The sequence below is a fragment of the Oncorhynchus gorbuscha genome, linkage group LG12 (assembly GCF_021184085.1).
Source record: "Oncorhynchus gorbuscha isolate QuinsamMale2020 ecotype Even-year linkage group LG12, OgorEven_v1.0, whole genome shotgun sequence".
NCBI classification, from domain to species: Eukaryota; Metazoa; Chordata; class Actinopteri; order Salmoniformes; family Salmonidae; genus Oncorhynchus; species Oncorhynchus gorbuscha.
The window spans coordinates 10,888,232-10,912,046 of NC_060184.1; the positions used below are offsets into that span (position 1 = coordinate 10,888,232).

At 46.8% G+C, this 23,815-nt stretch overlaps 1 protein-coding gene across 4 annotated transcripts in view; it reads right to left on the reverse strand.

Moving 5' to 3' along the window:
* The window catches only part of cdc42bpb (CDC42 binding protein kinase beta (DMPK-like)), a 140,698-nt gene that overhangs the window by 13,180 nt on the left and 103,703 nt on the right, over positions 1-23,815 (reverse strand). For 3 of the 4 annotated variants that reach the window (XR_006830665.1, XM_046291076.1, XM_046291077.1), the window contains exons 18-31: positions 17,986-18,134; positions 13,415-13,512; positions 12,278-12,357; positions 11,088-11,138; positions 9,187-9,270; positions 7,039-7,119; positions 6,274-6,379; positions 5,470-5,606; positions 4,870-5,009; positions 4,674-4,755; positions 3,826-4,042; positions 2,952-3,014; positions 1,864-2,105; positions 848-1,202 (exon numbers count right to left, since the gene is read on the reverse strand). Coding sequence is in view for 2 of the 4 variants with exons in the window: in XM_046291076.1 (XP_046147032.1) it covers positions 848-1,202; positions 1,864-2,105; positions 2,952-3,014; positions 3,826-4,042; positions 4,674-4,755; positions 4,870-5,009; positions 5,470-5,606; positions 6,274-6,379; positions 7,039-7,119; positions 9,187-9,270; positions 11,088-11,138; positions 12,278-12,357; positions 13,415-13,512; positions 17,986-18,134 (1,885 nt within the window). In the remaining 2 variants the exon portion in view is untranslated. The remainder of the gene's footprint in view (positions 1-847; positions 1,203-1,863; positions 2,106-2,951; positions 3,015-3,825; positions 4,043-4,673; positions 4,756-4,869; positions 5,010-5,469; positions 5,607-6,273; positions 6,380-7,038; positions 7,120-9,186; positions 9,271-11,087; positions 11,139-12,277; positions 12,358-13,414; positions 13,513-17,985; positions 18,135-23,815) is intronic. The other variant, XR_006830666.1, reaches the window with a different exon arrangement.

Sequence of the window (23,815 nt, forward strand, 5' to 3'; positions counted from 1 at the left end):
CACAGCTTGATACATTTGTAGGATACAATATATATTTGTAGGATACAATATACTAGATACAGTTTATGTTAGCATCTTTTAAAAAGTTAACAATATTGAATTTGTCTTTCAGTGTGCCTACTAAAAAAAATATTGTGCATGCAGCAGAAGGCCTTCAGAGTTGCATAGCTAACAGTTTCTGGGTGTAAAGTAGCCTAGTGGGGCGGCAGGTAGCCTAGTGGTTAGAGCGTTGGGCCAGGAACCGAAAGGTTGCTGGATCGAATTACCGAGCTGACAAGGTAAAAAAAAACTGTCGTTCTGCCCCTGAACAAGACAGTTAACCTACTGTTCCTAGGCCGTCATTGTAAATAAGAATTTGTTCTTGACTGTACTTCCAATGGTAGAGATTGTTAGGGTTGGGCAGTATGCAGATTTTAATACCGTCATACCGTTTCAGTGCCATACCGGGGTATACAGTATTACTTGAAGCGCACACAAGGGGCGTGGTCCTTCTGTAGCTCAGTTGGTAGAGCATGGCGCTTGTAACGCCAGGGTAGTGGGTTCGATCCCCGGGACCACCCATACGTAGAATGTATGCACACATGACTGTAAGTCGCTTTGGATAAAAGCGTCTGCTAAATGGCATATATTATTATTATTATATTATTTCAACAACAAAAACCCACACAGACCATGCAAGTCGGGGGTGCCAACCTATGAAAGACAGGGAGATGTTGTGTCCAAGGACAGTTGGCTGGATTTCAACCTATTCAGACATGCCGGAGTACCGCTAGACCAGGCGCATTTCTCCTCCAAAACTTGCCTAACAACTCAACCACTCAAAAACAAAACCAAAAAGGTGACGTACTGCAGGCGAGCGGCGTGGCGGGCCACATCAGCTCCTGGGCCCTGCTCCTCTTCCCAGTGGGGTCCACATAGATACCCAGCTGGCTGAAGCAGAGTAACAGCTCGGTCGTGCCCACCTCCAGGGCGTGCAGCGCATCCAGGGGCTGCTGGGCCAGGAAGGCTAGCGACGGGTCCCCGGGGCTCACCAGGCTGACGGGCGACGACTCGCCCTGGAGGGCCAACAGGGCAAAACCTGAGGGGTATCCCACACACAGGCGCTCGCGCACCATGCCCAGCCACTGGGCCACCCCCGGGGCTTGCACCTCCCACAGCTTGCGGTGGTGCGGCTTGGCCCGGGTGATCTCATAACACAGAACCTGGTGAAGGGGGAGAGAGGAGATGTTACTACTGATATTCTGGCAAAGCAGCAAACGGAAAGGACTTAAAAACATTTTTTTTAAATCAGCCTTGATGTAGTTAGCAGGAGTCTGAAAGGACCTTTATAATCAGCCTTGATTTAACTAGCAGGAGTCTGAAAGGACCTTTATAACCAGCCTTGATGTAGTTAGCAGGAGTTTGAAATGACCTTTATAACCAGCCTTGATTTAGCAGGAGTTTGAAAGGACCTTTATAACCAGCCTTGATGAAGTTAGCAGGAGTTTGAAAGTCTGAAAGGGACCTTTATAACCAGCCTTTTGAAAGGACCTTGATTTATAACCAGCCTTGATGTAGTTAGAGGCAGGAGTTTGAAAGGACCTTGATTTAACTAGCAGGAGTTTGCTTGGGTTTGCTTGGATAAAAGCGTCTGCTAAATGGCATATATTAATTAAAAGTTACAGTGCTTATGAAGGCTTTATGAATGGTCCCTTTATAAGTTGTTTGTTTTGAAATGGGGTCGATATGAGATTTATTCGGATTTAAGTCACATATCTTCAACTACACGTGTCATTTGACATGTATTGTACTGGAACTCTTGTGTGTTTTTGGCATCGTTTTCTCTGCACGTGTAAATAGGTATATCAATAAATTAATATTGACCTGGCGCTTGACGGCGGCCAGCAGGCAGGCGGGTCCCCCGGGGCGTAGCACGCCCGTGGTCAGTGCCTGGCAACCCTTGGTCTCTGTCAGCTTGATGTCGAAGGCCGCCTCGGCCCCCTCCAGCACCCCCCAGGGGTGCAGGTGCACGTGTCTGTTGCGTCCACACAGCAGGGCCATCATCTTCTCTTTGGGGATCAGCTCCATCTGGTGCACCTTCTTGCAGTCGGCCGCCCGCACGATCACTGAAGGGGGGAAAAAGGAGTCAACAGGGGCAAACGACACAGAGAATCGTAATGTTTTGAAAGAAATCACAAATTATGATTTGTGAGTCAATAGGTAAGATAGTTTGCTTTCTGAATTGTCGAAAACACTTTCTCTCCTCGATTTCAACCACCCCCCCTTTAGAAAAACCAAATGGAGGAGAAGGTATAATGACAGGGACCTTGGATTCTCCTCCAGTGCATTTTTAGAAGGAACCGAAGAGAGAGGAAGCGAGGAGAGAGGAGGCGAGGAGAGAGGAGGCGAGGAAGCGAGGAGAGACCATGGAGAAATAGTCTTAGGATGAAGAAAGAAATCGGAGACAATATACCACAAAAGAAAACATGACACGTTGACATCACGTGATCACACATAAGAAACATGTTGGAAATGACAGAAATCTAAAAACTCAACCTTTGTTCTGCATAGAGGAGTCATATGAGGCTCTATTGGGGGCTGTCACATATCCCTGTATGATCCAGATCCTGGAGCATTTGGTGCCTCTGCACTATAGAGCACTTGTGAAACGTAAACCAACCCTGGCTGAAACAAATCTTGGACCCTGGCCAGGTGGTGGGTCTAAGATCCAGGACCAGAGTAACATGTATTGTTATAATTAATATATTATTATTATTATATTATTATAATTCAGAGAGCAAGTAGCATGGAACTTTCTGGCCCACGTCATTTGGAAAGTGAATATTTGAAAAACATGTTTAAGTCAAAATATATTTGTTTGAATTTTCAGAATCATACCAGGGTACCGAAAGTCATATGTGAAAACGCCCTATGAGTGTATATGACTAGCCGTGGGATAGGTGTGTTCTTACCATCTCTGGTGACCTCCACTACAAACAGACCTTCCTCTGTTCCCAGGGCGATACGCTCTCGATCTGCAGGGAGACAAAGGAGCAGTCAACACAGTCTTCTCTCTCTCACTGCCATCCTCCACACACACACACACACACACACACGCACAACAACAACACCTCTCGCAAACACACACACTGACTAAACGCACCATAACTTTTTTAATAATTGGAGATCTCAAACGGCATTCTGTGTTTCGCATGTATCCACTACAAAAACAAAACTTCCTCCTCACGGAAATTGTCACAGAAAGTTACATTACTTACACCACAGATGATAATTTCCCTCATCCAGATGATAATTTCCCTCATCCCGTACAGATGATAATTTCCCTCATCCCGTACAGATGATAATTTCCCTCATCCCGTACAGATGATAATTTCCCTCATCCAGATGATAATTTCCCTCATCCAGATGATAATTTCCCCCATCCAGATGATAATTTCCCTCATCCAGATGATAATTTCCCTCATCCCGTACAGATGATAATTTCCCTCATCCCGTACAGATGATAATTTCCCTCATCCCGTACAGATGATAATTTCCCTCATCCCGTACAGATGATAATTTCCCTCATCCCGTACAGATGATAATTTCCCTCATCCCGTACAGATGATAATTTCCCTCATCCCGTACAGATGATAATTTCCCTCATCCCGTACAGATGATAATTTCCCTCATCCCGTACAGATGATAATTTCCCTCATCCCGTACAGATGATAATTCCACTCATTCGGTCTATCTGAAATGTTACAGTGCGTTTGCTGACAGCACAGGTGTGTTTTTACGAGAGGGAAAACGCCCCACAGTCTCTTCAGTAGTTCCCCAACTCACCGACGATGGCGGCGCAGAGCGTGGTCTTGATGGCGGGCAGCGAGGAGTCGTAGGCCTCGTGCAGGACGTGCACTACGCGGTTCCTCAAGCGGTTCTTGGCCAGGATGCTCTGCAGGCTCTCCAGGATGCCCATCCACTTCTTCTTCTCAACCTCGCTCTCAGCCAGCACAAGCAGGGAGACGGCACCCGCCGGCGAGCTCAGCAGGGACGACGTCACCTGACGAGGTTTATAATGCGTTATGACACGTCTGTGTTGTTACTCCCGAGTAAATGAGGGAGGTCTTGGGTTAATAATAATAATATCAACTTTATTAACTCTTTGGGTCCTTGAAAAGTGCTATATAAAACACATGTGTATTTATGATTTCACGTTTCCCACATAGGAAACATAATCCCATAGTAACAATAGACTATAATAAAAACCGACAGTAATCGATATGTTTTTCACATAAAGGGTTATAATGCCTTATGATACACCATGACATTCCGTAGTAACTCACAAATATGTTTTTACATCCATTAGATGTAACTTTATTTCAAGGTCATTTCTTGGGTTCTCTCACATAAGAAACATCATATTAGGAACAGATGACAATTAAATAATACATCGAGTCAATATAATAACTTTAAGTCACGTGGTATTAGTTGGGGCGGCAGGGTAGCCTAGTGGTTAGAGCGTTGGACTAGTAACCGGAAGGTTGCAAGTTCAAATCCCCGAGCTGACAAAGTACAAATCTGTCATTCTGCCCCTGAACAGGCAGTTGTAAATAACAATATGTTCTTAACTGACTTGCCTAGTTAAATAAAGGTCAAATAAAAAATTAGTTACACAGCAGTTGAAAGCTTACCCTGAATATGCAGGGGACGTCTTTGCGGGTGGCGTGGATGACGTCTGAGGCCAGGACAGAGCTGACAGAAAACTCCTCATCTCTGTGGACATACACAGAGCACAGTGTTACACACACCCACACACAGCAAACACACACACCCCCACCCCAAACACACACACACCCCCCACCCTTCACCCCAACATAGAAGTCTTACCTCAGGTCCAGGACCTGACTGGTCACCACGCCTGGCTGGGTGGACTTGCCCTCAGGCACCTCGTACAGGAAGAGTTTACAATCACACACCACGGCGTACGCCCGTTGCCAGCCCTTCTTTACCCCCGTGGGCTTGGGGATCTGACGGAGAGGGCAGAGCAGCACATTTTCAATTGAAAGGTCTGTTCTTGTTATTAATTCCCAATCAACCGGACATCACACGCTCCTATCTTGTTAAGCTGAACAGAATTGCAATGTCTTGATTACATCAAAGCAACAACATTCAAGGAAGATATTAGCGTAGCCTAGTGGTTAGAGCGTTGGACTAGTAACCGGAAGGTTGCGAGTTCAAACCCCCGAGCTGACAAGGTACAAATCTGTCGTTCTGCCCCTGAACAGGCAGTTAACCCACTGTTCCCAGGCCGTCATTGAAAATAAGAATATGTTCTTAACTGACTTGCCTGGTTAAATAAAGGTAAAAAAAAATAAAAATAGAACTATAATGGGTGGGAAAAAACAACAACAATATGGCCGCAGGAACGCAAACTGTAGTCATTCTATTTCCACAGTGATAACCTGTTAATGAGTACGCGGTGCTCACCCTGACGAAGCCCTTGTAGGCGGTGCCGATGCCCCTCTGTACGTCGATGCCCAGAGGCCTCTTGGCCTGCTCAGGGGGGATGGGGCACACCTGGGGGGCATTGTCCTTACAGGATACATGGCAGATGAAGGAGCACACTGGAGAGAAAGAGGGAGCGCGAGAAAGAGAGTATTCGTATACACAAGGAAACATGCAGTTTCAGATCTGCCGTTCAGTTAAAACATTACAGTCCATTTATAGTGAGTGGGAGGAAATGCTGCACCCAATCCCCCCCCCCCCAACTAAACGGCACAATCTCCCCAGTCCCCCCCACCAACTAAACGCCACAATCTCCCCAGCCCCCCAACTAAACGGCACAATCTCCCCAGTCCCCCCTCCGACTAAACGGCACAATCTCCCCAGCCCCCCCCGACTAAACGGCACAATCTCCCCAGCCCCCCCCGACTAAACGGCACAATCTCCCCAGCCCCCCCCGACTAAACGGCACAATCTCCCCAGCCCCCCCCCCCCCCCGACTAAACGGCACAATCTCCCCAGCCCCCCGACTAAACGGCACAATCCCCCCCCACCCCCCAACTAAACGCCACAATCTCCCCAGCCCCCCAACTAAACGCCACAATCTCCCCAGCCCCCCAACTAAACGCCACAATCTCCCCAGCCCCCCTAACTAAACGCCACAATCTCCCCAGCCCCCCAACTAAACGCCACAATCTCCCCAGCCCCCCAACTAAACGCCACAATCTCCCCAGCCCCCCCCAACTAAACGCCACCGGTGACAGAGAACGTTGTGTGTGTCTGACTCACCTTCGCAGGCGTAGCCCTGGCGGATGAGACCCACCATCAAGGAAGTGCAGTGCGTGCACTGGGTGGGGCTGGAGAAGGTCTTGATGCTCAGCTGGTGAGCTTTGGGCTGTAGACACACACACACGGAGAGAGATAAGAACACAGAATACTTAGCCAAGTGTTACAGACAAGCTGAGAGTGTGTGTGTGTCAAATTATTCTATGAGTATGAGTGGTAGCACATATGCGGGAGCATGTTGTTTTCATTGTGTGTGTGTGTGTGAGCGAGCGAGCGAGCGAGCGAGCGAGCGAGTGAGAGAGAGAGAGAGAGAGAGAGAGAGAGAGAGAGAGAGAGAGAGAGAGAGAGAGAGAGAGAGAGAGAGAGAGAGAGAGAGAGAGAGAGAGAGAGAGAGAGAGAGAGAGAGAGAGAGAGAGAGAGAGAGAGAGAGAGAGAGAGAGAGAGAGAGAGAGAGAGAGAGAGAGAGAGAGAGAGAGAGAGAGAGAGAGAGAGAGAGAGAGAGAGAGAGAGAGAGAGAGAGAGAGAGAGAGAGAGAGAGAGAGCGGTGTGTGTGTGTGTGTGTGTGTGAGAGAGAGAGCGGTGTGTGTGTGTGAGAGAGAGAGAGAGAGAGAGAGAGTGTGTGTGTGTGTGTGTGTGTGTGTGTGTGTGTGTGTGTGTGTGTGTGTGTGTGTGTGTGTGTGTGTGTGTGTGTGTGTGTGTGTGTGTGTGTGTGTGTGTGTGTGTGTGTGTGTGTGTGTGTGTGTGTGTGTGAGAGGTGTCAGGCGGTACCTTTGGTGTGGTCAGCAGCGATGTTGGATAGACCGGGGAGGGGACGGTAGGGGTAACAGCAGTGGGCTTGGGGATTGGCTCCTGTGGGAGAGGGGTCAAAGTTTAAAGGTTAACTGGTCAGTCTGGGGAGAGGACAGCACTGGGTTCATTAGGCACCAAATGGAAGAACATTTACTAAAGCGGGGAGGGACTACATTGAGTTACTAATTGAAACAAATAGTTTTCCCTAGCATACCTTAATGAACGTGACCCTGGTTCTATACTGGAAAAACATGAACTATGCTTTACTGGGATAAGAGTCATTTAATTAGCTAACAATCAGGAAGGGGGTCAAGAGAGTCATTTAATTAGCTAACAATCAGGAAGGGGGTCAAGAGAGTCATTTAATTAGCTAACAATCAGGAAGGGGGTCAAGAGAGTCATTTAATTAGCTAACAATCAGGAAGGGGGTCAAGAGAGTCATTTAATTAGCTAACAAACAGGAAGGGGGTCAAGAGAGTCATTTAATTAGCTAACAATCAGGAAGGGGGTCAAGAGAGTCATTTAATTAGCTAACAATCAGGAAGGGGGTCAAGAGAGTCATTTAATTAGCTAACAATCAGGAAGGGGGTCAAGAGAGTCATTTAATTAGCTAACAATCAGGAAGGGGGTCAAGAATAATTTAATTAGAGTCATTTTTAATTAGCTAACAATCAGGAAGGGGGTCAATAGAGTCATTTAATTAGCTAACAATCAGGAAGGGGGTCAAGAGAGTCATTTAATTAGCTAACAATCAGGAATGGGGTCAAGAGAGTAACAATCAGGAATGGGGTCAAGAGAGTCATTTAATTAGCTAACAATCAGGAAGGGGGTCAAGTGAGTCATTTAATTAGCTAACAATCAGGAAGGGGGTCAAGTGAGTCATTTAATTAGCTAACAAACAGGAAGGGGGTCAAGAGAGTCATTTAATTAGGTAACAAACAGGAAGGGGGTCAAGAGAGTCATTTCATTAGCTAACAAACAGGAAGGGGGTCAAGAGAGTCATTTCATTAGCTAACAAACAGGAAGGGGGTCAAGAGAGTCATTTAATTAGGTAACAAACAGGAAGGGGGTCAAGAGAGTCATTTAATTAGCTAACAATCAGGAAGGGGGTCAAGAGAGTCATTTAATTAGGTAACAAACAGGAAGGGGGTCAAGAGAGTCATTTAATTAGCTAACAATCAGGAAGGAGGTCAATTGTTACTTCTGAAGATACATTTAATTAATTCATTGGAAGAATTTCCCTGCATTTCACCTCTTCTCCTATATTGACAGTGAGTTTTAACCAATGACGTGTATAAACCGTGGATTGCTGATACTATGCATTGGCAATTGAGAGGTTTTCAATTAAATGTTCCAAGGACCATATTACATCTATTTGTGTTGTAGTGAGGACAGTAACAGTCGTAATCTTAAAACAATTATACTTTAAGGAAATATGATTGTTAAATGTTTATGTTGAGTTCACATTAGGGGTGGCAGGTAGGTTAGTGGTTAGAGTGTTGGGCCAGTAACCGAAAGGTTGCTAGATAGAATCTCTGAGCTGACAAGGTAAAAATCAGTCCTTCTGCCCCTGAACAAGGCAGTTAACCCACTGTTCCTAGGCCGTCATTGTAAATAAGAATTTGTTCTTAACTGACTTGCTTAGTTAAATAAAGGTTAAATAAATAAAACATATAATTTAAAAGTGTGCATTAAGATGTCTAATAAAATATATATTTTTTTACAATGGTGGGGGAGGTAGTGCCAAAATGGAGGCACCGTGACTTCACAGTGCCCCCTACCAGTCATCTAGTGTATATATAAATCATTGGTTACAACACACCTAAACCCTGTTAAAATGAATAATAGGCATTGTGAATCATAGCATACATTAAAATATAACATTTTACAATGATGACTAATAATTTATTATTATTTATTACTTTTCTATATTATCTCTCTCTCTACATTGTTGGGAAGGACCCGTAAGTAAGCATTTCACTGTTAGTCCACACCTGTTGTTTACCAAGCATGTGAAAAATAAAATGTGAACTGGGATGAGACAGGGAACGTCTGGAGAAAGGATGTTTGGGAGGGATGTGCGATATGGACGGAAGTGTGTGTGTGTGTGTGTGATGGAACACTCACATCCTGCTCAGAGGCCACGGAGGGCGACGAGGAAGGGACGTCTGACCTCTGGGGCGTGGCATCTATCTCGCTGACAGAGCTGGTCTGGAGGAGGGAGAGGGATGACGAGACGGATGAGTGTGTGTGTACTGGGCGGAAATGTTTGCGTTTGCTATAGGCTGAGACATATACACTAGGGTCACCAGCACTGACAACTATAGCACTAGGTGGCATTTCATTATTTAATTTAACCAGGTAGGCAAGTTGAGAACACGTTCTCATTTACAATTGCGACCTGGCCAAGATAAAGCATGCTTGAGGTTGCACGTGTCAACTCTGGAATCAGACTAGCCAATCTCCAACCCATTAGAGAGTTAAAATATAGCTGACCCTGTATCAGTGATTCATTTCTATCTGAAGGGCAGAAGGGAGCATTAGGCAGCCAGTAGGTGGTGCTGAGTGCCCATCTCTCGATGCCTCCTTCTGAGGAAGGGAACACATCTCAACAACACCTGCATCAACTCATACACATAGGAACTGCCTATGCTATATTTAAGCAATAAGGCATGAGGGTGTGTGGTATATGGCCAATATACCACGGGGCTAAGGGCTGTTCTTGGACACATACCACAAACCCCCTCAGGTGCCTTATTGGTATTATAAACTGGTTACCAACGTAATTAGAGCAGTAAAAATACATGTTCCGTCATACCCGTGGAACACGATCTGATATACCACGGCTGTCAGCCAATCAGCATCCAGGGCTTGACCCCCCCCCCCCCGTTTATAATATAATAATATATATGCCATTTTGCAGACGCATAGTATTTCACCATCATGAAGGCATACTTGGAACAGGTGTCGAGCTGAAGGGGTTTGGTGAATAAAACCAGACTGTGTTGTAAGAAATCTTCAGTGTACGGTCGGTCCACTTAAGAGTCAAAACAATTAGTTGACAGATGACACATTGAAATCATAAACAATACTTACCATATAAACATTGTTATTTTAAATATGATTCTTTACATCGACTCAAATGTAGTGTACATCAAACACTTATAGCCTAACAATGTTACTGACAAGGTTTAATTTTTTTAATGTTTATTTTTTTATAAATACAACAAAAATGATTTGACAAAATTAGGAGAAATCATGGGAGGTCATTTGGGATCCTACCCTAATCATCTTTTAATTAAACTAAAATGAAGGCAGGTTCTACATCCTCCCAACCAAATCACTGGCTAAAGACACACACTGAAAAGGTCTAGCTCGTCAATATTCTCAGTGTGCTGTCGTAGGGTTAGTTTGTTTTGTTTCTTCGTTAGTTGTGTAGGCAGCTAACAAATATGCAAATGGTTAAACAGGGTTATACTACTGAGGTATTCTGACGAACGTTAGCAGTATTGGCGGTTAGAGAGAGAGAGGGGAGGGATTAAGGCATTGGGGATGCTAATGCAGAAGGAGCACGTTCCAGAGGAGATGCTCGCAAACCTTTTAGCGCCCAACATAAGCTAATGCTAACATAGGGGAATAACTACAGGGGGAGAGTGCCACCAGCTGTGAAAAGGTCTATTATAGCATCATTTGAATCCTTCTAGGTAAATTAGCATTAGCTACAATCTGTGCTAATCACAGTCATTTTATTCAACTAAACATGTAGCAGCTAGCCTGTTCACAATAGTAACAATAGAAATACTAGGAAAAGTTTAAACTATCATGCACACTACCATAAGAGACAAGAGGCTAAATTATTAGCCCATATTAGCATGCTAATGGGTAACTGCTAATTGCTAAAAACAGGGCAACACACCTGGAGAAACTTCTATTTTCTCCCAACCTTTTTGTATGCTGGCAGCACAACCCCCCCTGGGTTAGGGATTAACTGAGAAAATGGGGGAAGGAGCTCTGAGGAAACCACTTACTTCATCCCAAAACGCTAGCAGAGAGGATGCGGATGAGGAAGAGACCGATTCCTTTTTTGGAAGGGTGACACACGAGAGGGACAAAAAAAAAGCACAGGTTTTTGGGGGTTTATGGTTTAAAGTTTTGGGGGGTTTTATGGGGTTCTTTTGCAGAACAAGAATATAATGGGGGCCAAAGTTGATAAGGTCATTCAACAGGGTTTACTGCAAGGACATGCTTAGACCACCGCTTCCAATGGTTTATCGTGTGTCAATTTATGTCCCTGAGAAAATTGAGGGAACTAAGACAAAATGGCCCCTTCACCACAAGCCGTTTCCTCTGAAACAACACTGAATCAGGTCTTCTGGGGCCTTTATGCTGACCTAGCGGCTTCAATGCTGACTAATCCCTATTTTTACAACCTTGGGGTAGCCAGGTGTTGAAAAACCCCCAGGTTGTGCTGAGCAGCGAGATCAGTCGACCACAAAGCAGCGTGCGCTAGTGCTGTTGAAAGTGAGAAGCAGGTTAGCAGCTGATAGTTTTGTCCGTCTTCTCCCTCTCATTAAGTTCAGGTCATGGCAAGCTTTCTTGTACCTCTCCTTTGCGGCCCTGAGCCCTTCTCATAACGTTGGCCCATTAGCTGCAGATCCTGTCCAAACCTTGGCAGTGTGTGCCGTGTGCGGCTGGGTAAAAATGACCCCAATTTATTCCATGGGTTGGAGGGTCAGGAGGTACTTTTCTGCTTGCTCCCCCCTCTCCGTAACTGAAGTTCTTTGTGGTGATGACCTGATTGAGTACATCAGAGGGCATGGTGATATAAACTCCGGAGCTTGGTCCCTTTCACACTTTGAACTGTGTGTACCAGTTCAAAGTTCAAAATTGAACTGGGTCTCTCTTTTTAAGGATTTCAATGTAAGTGTGTATACATGTGCGCATGTCTGTGTGACAACAGCGCTAGCCAGCCAGTCTGTGTGTGTGTGTGTGTATATGCATTTAACCACAGGGGTGCCGTCTCTATTCTGACTCCCGTCTAGCAGGGTGCTCTGTGGGACACCAGCCATGCCAAGTCCTCCACCCTCTGAAATATATGTATCAACTCCCACCGGCCTGTCACCACCGATACACACACAGATACTGCGAGACAGTGGCTGTTAAGGTTTGTTACGGACATGTGACGGGGGGAGAGAAAGACGTGCAGAGAGACACTCACTCTGAACGTCAGGCCGTGGGCCAGTGGAGAGGTGTTGAAGTACTCGAAAATGGAGTCCTGGAAATCGGGCAGTTTCAGACCTGTATTTAGAAGACAAGGAGAGCCTGAGCATAGCATTTATACTAATTCTACAGAGGAATACCGTTCATAGAAGTACAGGTGAAGGGAAACATGTAACTGACTAGAGAATGAAATGAAATGTTTCTCTATGAGACGTAGTCATTAGTAGTTATGGACGAATGGACCAAAAGGCTAAATCAACAGCTTTCTATCCCCAAGCCATAAGACTGCGGAACAATTAATAAAATCGCCACCGGACAATTTACATTGACCCCTCCCCTTTTGTACACCACTGCTACTCGCTGTTTATTACCTATGCATAGTCACTACACCCCCACCTACATGTACAGATGACCTCAACTAACCTGTACCCCTGCACACTGACTCGGTACCCCCTGTATGTAGCCTCGTTATTGTTATTGTGTTACTTTTTATTATTACTTTATATTTTAATCAACTTGATAAATATATTATATTTCCTTTAACTCTTCTTGAACTGCACTGTTGGTTAAGGGCTTGTAAGTAAAGCATTTCACGGTAAAGTCTACACTTGTTGTATTCGGCGCATGTGACTAATAAAGTTTGATTTGACGAATGTGTATCTCCAATGATCAAATAAAACCAAACAAACGTTTCGTATCCGTACGAACAACACCAATTATACATTTGTGTTAGTTTCTCTACCAAACAACCTATTTCTGTACGTTGCCATTTGCCAGGGACAGTTGAGAGCAGGGATAATCAACTGGATTCAGCCGTGGGACGATTTTGTCTTGAGCAGATGGGTCACATAATTACAAATCATTTGCAAATTGATCGCAAGATGCCCATACATATATATCTGACCAAAACATCAACGTCAATTGTATGCTTACATACATCTGCCTCTATTATGTGAATGGGAATACTTTTTAAAAAATGACTTCGAGCTGATTAGCTGGTGATTTTACAGTCTTCTGTGAAGAAGGAAAAAATATTTGTGGGACAAATAAAATCACCCGCGGGGAAAGTTGGTCTCACCAGCTGTGGAACCCTGTTTTAGGGTAAAAACAAGGGTTAAGAGTATGGCAAACCAACCTTTGTCTGAGCGGGAACGGCTCTCCTCCAAGTCCTTCTTCATGATCTCCAGCTGCTCCACCATATCCCTGCTCCTGGACTCTGAATCCTTCAGTTTGCTGTGTGTGTGTGTGTGTGTGTGTGTGTGTGTGTGTGTGTGTGTGTGTGTGTGTGTGTGTGTGTGTGTGTGTGTGTGTGTGTGTGTGTGTGTGTGTGTGTGTGTGTGTGTGTGTGTGTGTGTGTGTGTGTGTGTGTGTGTGTGTGTGTGTGTGTGTGTGTGTGTGTGTGTGTGTGTGTGTGTGTGTGTGTAGGAAGGAAAGAGAGGAAAAAAGTGGATTGATTCATCCTCTTCCCTCTTACCCATTCATGCCCACTTAAAACCGAAATAAAACTTCCCCTTTGCATCAATCAACATGTAGCTAGCTAGCTAACCTGCACAAGCTCTTTCTCGTTTGACCCCTTGAAAGACAGAAGATAGACTTAAAAGGTCAAACGCTAGGGGCCAACCGTGTGGGATGGTGAATGTTTGTGTAAAGGTAATGTAATGGTCTTGAATCTAGCTGTATGTGGGGTCTTGGGTCTAGCTGTGTGTGGGGTCTTGGGTCTAGCTGTGTGTGGGGTCTTGGGTCTAGCTGTGTGGGGTCTTGGGTCTAGCTGTGTGTGGGGTCTTGGGTCTAGCTGTGTGGGGGTCTTGGGTCTAGCTGTGTGGGGTCTTGGGTCTAGCTGTGTGGGGTCTTGGGTCTAGCTGTGTGGGGTCTTGGGTCTAGCTGTGTGGGGTCTTGGGTCTAGCTGTGTGGGGTCTTGGGTCTAGCTGTGTGGGGTCTTGGGTCTAGCTGTGTGGGGTCTTGGGTCTAGCTGTGTGGGGTCTTGGGTCTAGCTGTGTGGGGTCTTGGGTCTAGCTGTGTGGGGTCTTGGGTCTAGCTGTGTGGGGTCTTGGGTCTAGCTGTGTGGGGTCTTGGGTCTAGCTGTGTGGGGTCTTGGGTCTAGCTGTGTGGGGTCTTGGGTCTAGCTGTGGGGTCTTGGGTCTAGCTGTGTGGGGTCTTGGGTCTAGCTGTGTGGGGTCTTGGGTCTAGCTGTGTGGGGTCTTGGGTCTAGCTGTGTGGGGTCTTGGGTCTAGCTGTGTGGGGTCTTGGGTCTAGCTGTGTGGGGTCTTGGGTCTAGCTGTGTGGGGTCTTGGGTCTAGCTGTGTGGGGTCTTGGGTCTAGCTGTGTGGGGTCTTGGGTCTAGCTGTGTGGGGTCTTGGGTCTAGCTGTGTGGGGTCTTGGGTCTAGCTGTGTGGGGTCTTGGGTCTAGCTGTGTGGGGTCTTGGGTCTAGCTGTGTGGGGTCTTGGGTCTAGCTGTGTGGGGTCTTGGGTCTAGCTGTGTGGGGTCTTGGGTCTAGCTGTGTGGGGTCTTGGGTCTAGCTGTGTGGGGTCTTGGGTCTAGCTGTGTGGGGTCTTGGGTCTAGCTGTGTGGGGTCTTGGGTCTAGCTGTGTGGGGTCTTGGGTCTAGCTGTGTGGGGTCTTGGGTCTAGCTGTGTGGGGTCTTGGGTCTAGCTGTGTGGGGTCTTGGGTCTAGCTGTGTGGGGTCTTGGGTCTAGCTGTGTGGGGTCTTGGGTCTAGGTATGTGGGGTCTTGGGTCTAGGTATGTGGGGTCTTGGGTCTAGGTACAGTGGGGCAAAAAAGTATTTAGTCAGCCACCAATTGTGCAAGTTCTCCCACTTAAAAAGACAAGGCCTGTAATTTTCATCATAGGTACACTCTCACAGACCTGTAACTTCTTCTTTAAGAGGCTCCTCTGTCCTTCACTCGTTACCTGTATTAATGTCACCTGTTTGAACTTGTTATCGGTATAAAATACACCTGTCCACAACCTCAAGCAGTCACACTCCAAACTCCACTATGGCCAAGACCAAAGAGCTGTCAAAGGACACCAGAAACAAAATTGTAACCTGCACCAGGCTGGGAAGACTGAATCTGCAATAGGTAAGCAGCTTGGTTTGAAGAAATCAACTGTGGGAGCAATTATTAGGAAATGGAAGACATACAAGACCACTGATAATCTCCAAGACCACTGATAATCTCCAAGACCACTGATAATCTCCAAGACCACTGATAATCTCCAAGACCACTGATAATCTCCAAGACCACTGATAATCTCCAAGACCACTGATAATCTCCAAGACCACTGATAATCTCCAAGACCACTGATAATCTCCAAGACCACTGATAATCTCCCTCGACCTGGGGCTCACGCAAGATCTCACCCCGTGGGGTCAAAATGATCACAAGAACGGTGAGCAAAAATCCCAGAACCACACGGGGGACCTAGTGATTGACCTGCAGAGAGCTGGGACCAAAGTAACAAAGCCTACCATCAGTAACACACTACGCCGCCAGGGACTCAAATCCTGCAGTGCCGGACGTGTCACCCTGCTTAAGCCAGTACATGTCCAGGCCCGTCTGAAGTTTGCTAGAGAGCATTTGGATGATCCAGAAGAAGATTGGGAGAATGTCATATGGTCAGATGAAACCAAAATATAACTTTTTGGTAGAAACTCAACTCGTCGTGTATGGAGGACAAAGAACGCTGAGTTGCATCCAAAGAACACCATACCTACTGTGAAGCATGGGGGTGGAAACATCATCCTTTGGGGCTGTGTTTCTGCAAAGGGACCAGGACGACTGATCCGTGTAAAGGAAAGAATGAATGGGGCCATGTATCGTGAGATTTTGAGTGAAAACCTTCCATCAGCAAGGGCATTGAAGATGAAACGTGGCCGGGTCTTTCAGCATGACAATGATCCCAAACACACCGCCCGGGCAACGAAGGAGTGGCTTCGTAAGAAACATTTCAAGGTCCTGGAGTGGCTTAGCCAGTCTCCACAAAACCTTGTGAAGACTTACAGAAAACGTTTGACCTCTGTCATTGCCAACAAAGGGCATATAACAAAGTATTAAGATAAATAAGTATTTGGTCAATAAACAAAAGTTTTCCACCATAATTTGCAAATACATTTATAAAAAATCCTACAATGTGATTTTGGGATTTTTTTTCTTATTTTGTCTGTCATAGTTGAAGTGTACCTATGATGAAAACTACAGGCTTCTCATCTTTTTAAGTGGGACAACTTGCACAATTGGTGGCTGACTAATTATTTTTTTGCCCCACTGTATGTGGGGTCTTGGGTCTAGGTATGTGGGGTCCTGGGTCTAGGTATGTGGGGTCTTGGGTCTAGGTATGTGGGGTTAGCTCATCTGGTAAGCTTGAGTCACTGGGCAGCTCACAGCTGGGTTTCCCTTACCGATTACAAGCATACCCATAACATGATGCAACCACCATGCTTGAAAATATGGAGTGTGTTTGAATTTGGTTGTATTGGCAACACACAACACTTTGTATTTAGGACAAAAAGTGAATTGCTTTGACACATTTTTTTGCAGTATTACTTTAGTGACTTGTTGCAAACAGGACACGTTTTGGGAATATTTTTATGCTGTAAAGGCCTCCTTTTCCCTCTGTCAATTAGGTTAGTATTGTGGAGTAACTACAGTGATCTATCCTCAGTTGTTTCCTATCACTGCCATTCAACTCGGTTTCCTCCCTCTCGGGCAACAGCGTTAAGCAGGATGGATGCCTGTATCTTTGTGGTGACTGGGTGTATTGACACACCATTCAAATGTAATCATTAACTTCACAATGCTCAAATGGATATACAATATATATATATATTTTTACCCATCTACCAACAGGTGCCCTTCATTTCGAGGCATTGGAAAACCTCCCTGGTCTTTGTGGTTTTGGAAAACCTCCCTGAATTGTACTGCTTGACTGAGGGACCTTACAGATAATTGTAATATGTGGGGTACAGAGATGCGGAAGTCATTCAAAAATCATATTAAACACTATTATTGCATACAGAGTGAGTCCATGCAACTTATTATGTGATTTGTTAAGCAAATTTGAACTCCTGGACTTATTTAGGCTTGCCATTAAAGGGGTTGAACACTTATTGCCTCAAGACATTTCAGCTTCTCATTTTTAATTGACTTGTAAGAAAGAAAGAAAAAAGCATAATTCCACTTCGAAATTGAGGTAGTGTGTGTAGGTCAGTGACAAGGTATGTATGGTCAATTTTAAAATCAGACTAACAACAAAATGTGTGAAAAAGTTGAGGGGTTTGAATACTTTCTGAAGGTACTGTATGTATGCATGCATGTATGTATGTATGTATGTATGTATGTATGTGTGTGTGTGTGTGTGTATGCATGTATGTATGCATGTATGCGTGTATGCATGTATGCATGTATGCATGTATGTATGTATGTATGTATGTATGTATGTATGTATGTATGTATGTATGCATGCATGCATGCATGTATACACACACACACTGCATTGCGGTTAAAATACCAGTGTCCACCTTTCCTACTGAACTCCCACTTACCCATCTTCCCCTCTGTTACCAACTGTCTAAACCAAGTGTACAATGTCAAAAATAAAAATGGAGGTAAAAAACAAAACTAAATACAATGATGTATTTTCTAAGAATGGTGAAATGCTGTGACCCATGAGGGGGGTCACTGTTGGAGTTGCAGGGGGGCAGGACTGACCTTTCGAAGGAGATGTTGGAGGCCTTGACCTTGCGAAGCTCCTCCTGGACCAGCTGCTTGGCCCGTATCTCGGCGTCCAGGGCCGACTGCAGCTCCAGACGGGCCGACATGTCCAGCTTCTGGCTGCGTCGCACCTTCCACAGGGGGTCCTGGGGACGAGAGCAGGATTACTGTATTGTATTCAGGGTGGGGGGGGGGGGTATTGATGTGATAACACTCATCAGTGGCCAATTATTGGGTGTGATCGATTGAAATCGCTCTGAACATGGGGTGTAAACGGTGCAGGCAACGCCAGGAACGTGGTTTGGATTAAACCGATTGGCCACAAATCACTCAACTGATTTCTGTTAGAGGTGAGTGGCAACTGGCCAATGCAGTTAGTTTCACTGTGTGTTGAATCTGCTTCTGTATTGGTATGCTCTCCTATGGATCGTCTTGTGACTGTCAAGCTGTGATGTAATAGTCCCTGTGTAGTGCAATAGGGTGTATGAGATGTAGGAATCCATTCAACTAAGAAATAAAAGCTAACTGAACATGCCCTCAAGAAAATGGCTGTCCAATGATGTCAGCTAAACCTCAAAACACAACCATATCGACCCAACTCAAATACAATTCAGCAGGTGCAAAAAACATTTCAGATTTCATCAACTCCACCGTACCCTCCCTTACACACACGATGGACATTTTTTATCGAGCGAATGAGGGAGCCAATGACAAATGGACTTTTCAGGAAGGTGAGATGACATTCCGCGGATGCTGGCGGATCGCGTGACATCACGGCCCAACGGGACAGGAAATGAGGCATCATATCCCTCTAACCCAGCCCAGACCCATACCTATTCCCCCAGACAGTCTGACTGGCTAGAATTTCAGTCTTGTACGTTACAGGAGAGAGAGAAGAAAGAGAGCGAGAGAGGAGAGAGCGAGAGAGGAGAGAGCGAGAGAGGAAAGCGGAGAGAGGAGAGAGCGAGAGAGGAAAGCGGAGAGAGGAGAGAGCGAGAGAGGAAAGCGGAGAGAGGAAAGAGCGAGAGAGGAGAGAGCGAGAGAGGAAAGCGGAGAGAGGAGAGAGCGAGAGAGGAAAGAGCGAGAGAAGAAAGCGGAGAGAGGAGAGAGCGAGAGAGGAAAGCGGAGAGAGGAGAGAGCGAGAGAAGAAAGCGGAGAGAGGAGAGAGCGAGAGAGGAAAGAGAGAGGAGAAGCGAGAGAGCGAGAGAGGAAAGAGAGAGAGAGAGCGAGAGAGGAAAGAGCGAGAGAGGAGAGAGGAAAGAGGAGAGAGCGAGAGAGAAAGAGCGAGAGAGGAGAGAGCGAGAGAGGAAAGAAGAGAGAGCGAGAGAGGAAAGAGCGAGAGAGGAGAGAGCGAGAGAGGAAAGAGGAGAGAGCGAGAGAGGAAAGAGCGAGAGAGGAGAGAGCGAGAGAGGAAAGAGGAGAGAGCGAGAGAAGAAAGAGCGAGAGAGGAGAGAGCGAGAGAGGAAAGAGGAGAGAGCGAGAGAGGAAAGCGGAGAGAGGAGAGAGCGAGAGAGGAAAGCGGAGAGAGGAGAGAGCAAGAGAGGAGAGAGCGAGAGAGGAAAGCGGAGAGAGCGAGAGAGGAAAGAGCGAGAGAGACAGCGAGAGAGGAAAGAGGAGAGAGCGAGAGAGGAAAGCGGAGAGAGGAGAGAGCGAGAGAGGAAAGCGGAGAGAGGAGAGAGCAAGAGAGGAGAGAGCGAGAGAGGAAAGCGGAGAGAGCGAGAGAGGAAAGAGCAAGAGAGACAGCGAGAGGCGAGTGTGAGAAAAGAGAGGATCCATATTGTACTAAAGGAGCTCCCTACCCCCCCATCCTAAATTTAACCATTTGGATGATGGAAGAATATCTGAATATCGATCAGTATTTAAGGGCAACTTCTACTAACCCGCTCCCCTGAAATGTATTCCTAGGTTCTTGTAAGCAATGGAAGCATCGTATAGTATCAGTCTTGTCTGAAACACATGTGGCCCCTCCAAACTCCTCAGATAATTTACACTCAGAATCCAATTTTGCTTTCTAGGTCTCAATGCTTCAAAGCAGTGCCAGTATTTTTAAATACTCACTATCTGGGGACATCAAACCCACTTTCAAACAGGCCTAAAAATATCATGTTAGAATTCAGATCACGCCGGCTATTCCAGGTTATTTCTTCTCAAGAAAAATCAAATTATCAATCGGTATTAAATGGGCCATATGAGTGACAGACAAGCGACAATATCGGCATGAGAGCAGTCCTCTGCACATCCACAGTGATTGGAGGCTGGCTTTGATTGAAGGACGCACTCACCCTCTTGTCCCCCCCAGCTGAGGGAAAGGGCTTCAGGGGAGGAGTGGCCACTCCTGAGCCTTGCTGGGGACGGGAGGTTAAAACAGAAGAGTACACCAACACTTCACCAGAGTACACCAACACAACACTTCACCAGAGTACACCAACACTTCACCAGAGTACACCAACACAACACCAGAGTACACCAACACTTCACCAGAGTACACCAACACAACACAACACTTCACCAGAGTACACCAACACTTCACCAGAGTACACCAACACTTCACCAGAGTACACCAACACTTCACCAGAGTACACCAACACTTCACCAGAGTACACCAACACTTCACCAGAGTACACCAACACAACACTTCACCAGAGTACACCAACACAACACTTCACCAGAGTACACCAACACAACACTTCACCAGAGTACACCAACACTTCACCAGAGTACACCAACACTTCACCAGAGTACACCAACACTTCACCAGAGTACACCAACACAACACACCAGAGTACACCAACACTTCACCAGAGTACACCAACACTTCACCACACCAACACTTCACCAGAGTACACCAACACTTCACCAACACAACACTTCACCAGAGTACACCAACACAACACTTCACCAGAGTACACCAACACTTCACCAGAGTACACCAACACAACACTTCACCAGAGTACACCAACACAACACTTCACCAGAGTACACCAACACAACACTTCACCAGAGTCCACCAACACAACACAACACTTCACCAGAGTCCACCAACACAACACAACACTTCACCAGAGTACACCAACACAACACTTCACTTCACCAGAGTACACCAACACTTCACCAGAGTACACCAACATTTCACCAGAGTACACCAACACTTCACCAGAGTACACCAACACTTCACCAGAGTACACCAACACAACACCTCACCAGAGTACAACAACACAACACAACACTTCACCAGAGTACACCAACACAACACAACACTTCACCAGAGTACACCAACACTTCACCAGAGTACACCAACACTTCACCAGAGTACACCAACACTTCACCAGAGTACACCAACACTTCACCAGAGTACACCAACACAACACAACACTTCACCAGAGTACACCAACACAACACAACACTTCACCAGAGTACACCAACACAACACAACACTTCACCAGAGTACACCAACACAACTCAACACTTCACCAGAGTACACCAACACAACACAACACTTCACCAGAGTCCACCAACACAACACTTCACCAGAGTCCAACACAACACAACACTTCACCAGAGTCCAACACAACACAACACTTCACCAGAGTACACCAACACAACACTTCACCAGAGTACACCAACACAACACTTCACCAGAGTACACCAACACAACACTTCACCAGAGTACACCAACACTTCACCAGAGTCCACCAACACAACACTTCACCAGAGTACACCAACACAACACAACACTTCACCAGAGTACACCAACACTTCACCAGAGTACACCAACACAACACTTCACCAGAGTACACCAACACTTCACCAGAGTACACCAACACAACACACACTTCACCAGAGTACACCAACACAACACAACACTTCACCAGAGTACACCAACACAACACTTCACCAGAGTACGCCAACACAACACAACACTTCACCAGAGTACACCAACACAACACTTCACCAGAGTCCACCAACACAACACACACTTCAATAGAGTACACCAACACAACACAGCACTTCACCAGAGTACACCAACAATTGCGAAGGAATGAAATTATTGGCAACCAAAATATTTGTCTACAATTTCTCCATCATTGGAGAGTTTAATGCTTTCCCTCCTACTACCTCCCCCCTCCTTTTTTTTGATTGCTTGAGCAAATCTACAACTATGTAGGGAGCAGGGTGTCATTTGGGATGAATACAATGTTACTCCACTCTTAAAACAGTATCAGCAACAACAGCAGGCATAGCCTTTCTCCGTCTGGTGAGCACTAATGCTTCCAAAAGTACCCAGACAGACACCAGGAGCTAATATCATTAAGCTAACGCTACTAATGCTAAGTCTGCCATAAATAGCCCTGTCTAATGGGAATGGATGGAGGGGAGATGACAGGTGTGCCAACGTTGCTGCTAACGCTAGATAAATAGCCATGTCTAATAGGAATGGATGGAGGGGAGATGACAAGTGTGCTAACGCTAGCTAGCTAAGGGAGCGGAGGGAACTGCACTCAAGGTCACGTTTGATGTAATATTCCTCTCCCTGTAACCAGTTTAAGGCTGAAACTATGAGGAAGATGGACTCCCTACGCATACACAATACACTATAGAGTTATATCTAGAGAGATTATAACGGCGCCAGACGGACGACCTCTCAACACTAATGTCGCTCTGTAGATTAACAGGTGACTAATTATGTATTGATACACATCCATTGTGAAATATAGTAGATATGGAATATTGAAAAACAAATGACGTGATTTCTAATTCATTTAACATTGATTGCTAAAACCAACTTTAAATAAAGACTACCATGTCTGATACAACGGCTTTCCATCCATAGAAAGTACTGCACAAGGCCCAAGGCTCTGTAGAAAGACACCGTGGAGCCGGGAGGCTACAGTGGGGCGACGGGAGGCTACAGTGGGGCGCAGGGAGAGGGAGGCTACAGTGGGGCGCAGGGAGGAAACAGTGGGGCGACGGGAGGCTACAGTGGGGCGCAGGGAGAGGGAGGCTACAGTGGGGCGCAGGGAGGAAACAGTGGGGCGACGGGAGGCTACAGTGGGGCGCAGGGAGAGGGAGGCTACAGTGGGGCGCAGGGAGGAAACAGTGGGGCGCCGGTGAGGCTACAGTGGGGCGACAGTGAGGCTACAGTGGGGCGCAGGGAGGAAACAGTGGGGCGACGGGAGGCTACAGTGGGGCGCAGGGAGAGGGAGGCTACAGTGGGGCGACGGGAGGCTACAGTGGGGCGACAGTGAGGCTACAGTGGGGCGACGGGAGGCTACAGTGGGGCGACGGGAGGCTACAGTGGGGCGACGGGAGGCTACAGTGGGGCGACGGGAGGCTACAGTGGGGCGACGGGAGGCTACAGTGGGGCGACGGGGAGGCTACAGTGGGGCGACGGGGAGGCTACAGTGGGGCGACGGGGGCGACAGGAGGCTACAGTGGGGCGACGGGAGGCTACAGTGGGGCGACGGGAGGCTACAGTGGGGCGACGGGAGGCTACAGTGGGGCGACGGGAGGCTACAGTGGGGCGACGGGAGGCTACAGTGGGGCGACGGGAGGCTACAGTGGGGCGACGGGAGGCTACAGTGGGGCGACGGGAGGCTACAGTGGGGCGACGGGAGGCTACAGTGGGGCGACAGTGAGGCTACAGTGGGGCGCAGGGAGGCTACAGTGGGGCGACGGGAGGCTACAGTGGGGCGCAGGGAGAGGGAGGCTACAGTGGGGCGACGGGAGGCTACAGTGGGGCGACGGGAGGCTACAGGGGGCGAGGCTACAGTGGGGCGACGGGAGGCTACAGTGGGGCGACGGGAGGCTACAGTGGGGCGACGGGAGG